Source organism: Oratosquilla oratoria, chromosome 8 (assembly GCF_046742065.1).
Source record: "Oratosquilla oratoria isolate Oo_2021 chromosome 8, ASM4674206v1, whole genome shotgun sequence".
In the NCBI taxonomy this organism is placed as follows: Eukaryota; Metazoa; Arthropoda; class Malacostraca; order Stomatopoda; family Squillidae; genus Oratosquilla; species Oratosquilla oratoria.
This window is the reverse complement of record NC_134784.1, coordinates 37754166-37758384: the sequence shown is the minus strand read 5'-3', so window position 1 is coordinate 37758384 and position 4219 is coordinate 37754166. Positions and strand designations below refer to the sequence as shown.

At 44.6% G+C, this 4219-nt stretch overlaps 1 protein-coding gene across 1 annotated transcript in view; it reads left to right on the top strand.

The window, feature by feature from the left end:
* The first annotated feature begins 3721 nt into the window (after window positions 1-3721).
* Window positions 3722-4219, top strand: part of LOC143027352 (ATP-dependent DNA helicase Pif1-like) — a 693-nt gene continuing 195 nt past the window's right edge. The window contains exon 1 of the mRNA XM_076188630.1: window positions 3722-4219. This exon is cut by the window's right edge and continues 195 nt beyond it. Within this exon, the coding sequence (XP_076044745.1) occupies window positions 3722-4219 (498 nt within the window).

Here is a 4219-nt window from a genome sequence, read left to right as displayed (position 1 = left end):
AGTTCATTATATAGCAGTCTATATCAATGACACCAATGTGCTCCGAAAGCTTGCCAACACAGACATGGTAGCAGGTGACGCAAATTACCATTTGAAGTGTCTGGTAGCATATTACAGAAAACAGCACAAACCCAGCAAAGAAGACAATTCGTCATCGTTACAGGCAATGGCGTTTGCAGAGGTCGTGGCTTTTGTAGAAAGCTACAGAGATGATCCTGAGACCAGGCCAATGTTTTACATGTCTCACCTATGTCGCCTGTATGCCAGTCGCCTGGAGGCCCATGGTCTTCATGTTCCAGAGTTCACTCCATGCGTCTTCGCGAAAAGCTCCTAGCCAATGTGCCAGATTTGTTCTCTGCCCATGAAGGAAAAAATGTTGTTCTCATGTTTAACAAGGATCTGGGGGCTGCCATCAAGCAGGCCTGTACTCAGGATTCTGACGCCGTGGGATTAGTGAGGGCAGCGGAAGTGGTCAGGAGAGAAATATTCAAGTTCAAGGCGGCCTTCAACCGAAATTTTCAAGACAGTTGTCAAGAAAAGTCAGTACCATCAGCCTTGAAAACCCTTATTGCTTTCATACTAAATGGACCAGCGGCCATTGAACACTCAGACAACTTCGACCAATCCCATAGACAGGCTGTGCTCACTATTTCCCAGCTTGTTTCCTTCAATAGTCGGAAGTTTTTAAGAAAAGAGTCCAGCTTTCAACGCCACAAGAGAGACAGAGAAACTCCCCTTCCCATTTATTTGAGCCTCAAAGTCTATGCCGAGACGAGAAAAAAAGAGCTGGTAGACACCTTGTCGTCTATGGGAATGGGAATTTCGTACAAACGACTGATGGCGATCTCATCTCAAGCTGGCAACGCTGTCATCAAAAGATTCGAGCAGGATGGAGTTGTTGTGCCCCCCAAGTCTAAGGAGAGGTGTCTTCACAGTCGGAGTTGTGGACAATATCGACCACAATCCCAGCTCCACCACAGCCTCAGACTCATTCCACGGCACTGGGATATCCTTAATCCAGACTAGGGGAGTGGATGATGATGGCCAAGAGCAGCCTGCCCCACTGTTTGACCCTACAGAACCATGCCAGGGCATTCCTCAACTCCCAGAGAAGTATACCACCGTACTTCCTGCAGCAGTTTCTTCAGCAGAGCAGTTTGTGCCCAAGTCCACCAGGCCTCACAAGCTAGAAATTCTCCAAGAAGTAAAAAACCACCAAGAGGAATATGGATGGCTTGAAACTGTTCACGAAAGTTTGAGCAGCACGTCATTTAATAACACCCCAACAGAAGAGATCCCAATGGAAAGTCCCAGTAAAAAAGATCAGCCGGCCCTGTCTTGGGCTCCCTACCATTCCGTCCCACGACCATCTGCTGGGGACCCCAAAGTTTGTGGATGACAATCCTGCAATCTTTCACGACCTACCCGATGTTCCTCCAGAGATCTTGGATGATACAGCCTTCATGATTGTTGTGGACCCCTCAGACAACACAGCAGATGTTTTAGACGATGCTGTCCTTGTCCCTGTTTCTGTGTGTACACCAGAGGTTGATGCAAAAGTCTTAGATGGTGCAGCAATAGTCCAGATGTTGTCACCGAAGTTGGTGAAAACCTTTCAGGAGTATGTCGACCTGATTTTTCTTCCATACATCCAGCGACAGTTTGAAACTGCAACACAGGTGGACATTGTTTGGGATGTGTACAAGAATGACAGTCTCAAGGCATCAGCCAGAGAGAGGAGGGGTTGTGGCTCCAGGAGGATGGTCTTACCATCTGCCCAATTGCCTGGCAACTGGAAGGGCTTCTTGCGGGACAGTGACAACAAAACCCATCTCTTTGAGTTCAATGCAAAGAGCCTCTCAGAGAAATCGTATGAAGCAGAGAAACAACTCATTACCACGATTGGCGACAAAGTTCAGAGCTGTCCACGCGAAGCCAAAGATACATTGCAACCCTGCTCACGCGAAGAAGCAGATACCCGTGTGATTCTGCATGCAGACGATTGTGCACGATCTGGGCTGTACAAGGTCCTCATCAGGACAACAGACACGGATGTTCTGGTGCTAGCGATTGTACTTTTCCACAAAATGGCAGTGACGGAACTGTGGATCACGTTTGGGTGTGGGAAAAACTTCAGGTGCATTGCCGCCCATGACATTGCTGATTTCCTTGGACCAGGAAAAGCACGTGCACTTCTGGCATTCCATGCCTTCACAGGATGTGACACGGTGTCCTTTTTCGCTGGGAGGTGGAAGAAAACAGCGTGGAATACCTGTAATGCATTCCCTGAAGCTACTAGAGCTTTTTTTGGCCATGGTGGACAAGCAGGTAACGTAGGACACCTTTGCCTCATTCCAACAATTTGTTGTTCTGATGTATGACCACTCCAGCGCACTGGCAAAGGTGGACGCTGCTCGTCAGGTCCTCTTTGCAAAAAAAAGTAAATCATTGGAGAGCATTCCACCAATGGAAGCAGCCCTGAAAAAATATGCACTCCGAGCAGAATATCAGTCTGGCTATGTGTGGGCACAGAGTCTCGATAAAGACCCACATCTGCCAAATCCGTCGAGCTGGGGATGGGAGAGAGAGGACAACAAACCCTGGACGCCATTCTGGACGACACTCCAGCAAGCTCAGGACTCCCTAAAGGAACTGATTCGCTGTGGGTGCAAACAGGGCTGCCGGGGCAGATACTCATGCAGAAAGGCAAACCTGCAATGTACTGCCTTGTGTGCCTGCGGCGTAGACTGTTCACATGAAGACTAGAAGGCTGATCCTGATGATTGTTCTGATTATTATTTACCTTTTGCCTTGGACATATTGTTGCATTTGGAGACAGATGAAAAGGATTGAATAACAGTGTACTGTGTTATGGCATTTTAGGTAATATTGGAAATGGCATTTTAGGTAATATTATCACACTGAAACAATTGTGACCCAATTAATTAAGACCTCCAACATGAAACTCTGGACAATTTTTAACTGAATACGCCATAAGATGTTTCCCTATCATGTTTGGTAAGTTGTCATGTCGTTACTTTCATCAATATAACCAGTTAGATTGGGCAAATGACGAAAAAGGCTCTATTCTAGTTTCCGGGTCACGTTGACCTAATTAACAGGCGGCCACACCCACTAGTGGGGGTGATTGATGTGTTATTGTCGATAATATTGTTCAGAGATCTCTTATGTACTTATATTCCAAATGGCATGTCTCTACTATAAAGTGAACAATCGACCTAGTTTATTAGTCTTAGCTCCCTCACTAGTAGTGATGGCAAACAAAAACACGCTAACCGCTCTCGACATAACCCTCAGAGACATCCTAGAAAATAACAAATTCATGGGAGGAATAGTTTTTGTTTGTGCGGGAGATTTCCAACAAATTCTTCCAGTGATATGGGGTGGAGGAAAAAATGAGGAAATCGATCACTGTATCAAATCGAGTTATTTCTGGGAAGGTTTGACAAAATTGGAATTGATGGAAAATGTTAGTTAAACATTAACGACGAAAACAAATCTTTTGCGAAAAGTTTATTAGGGATAGGCACAGGAGAAACTGGACCCGTTCGCTTGCCTAGAAAATTCAGAATAAAGGTTAAAACCCACAAAGATTTAGTGAAAAAGGTCTACAATGACAAAAAATAACCATATGAACGTTTCTTATTTTGAGAAGCGAGCTATTATTTCTCCCACTAATGATGTTGATAGTATAAATTCAATGGTATACGACAAGATAAAGGAACAAGAGATAGTGTACAATAGTGTAGACACTGCTTCCGAAAATTATATGGAGATTCAGACGTCAGTTTTCAACACGTTAACAAGTCCGTCTCTTCCTCTCCACGAAATTAAAGTGAAGATAGGATGTGTTTTGATGGTTATTCGAAATATTTGTCCGCCAAAGCTGTGCAATGGTACCAGTATAATTGTTTCAAACTTACAAAAGAATATTATCGTGGGCAAAATTTTAGGAAGTTACGCAGAACAGGTTTTGATTCCTAGGATAACGTTAGAGGCACAAGACACGCCTGTTCACTTCAAACGCAAACAATTCCCAGTCAAACTCAGTTACACAATGACAATCAACAAGTCTCAGGGACAAACTTTTGAACGTTGTGGTCTTCTCTTAGATTCTGTTCAGTGTTTCGCGAATGGAAAACTTTACGTCGCATGTTCGCGAGTAACCAACTGGAATTCTCTCATAATTTACACTAGC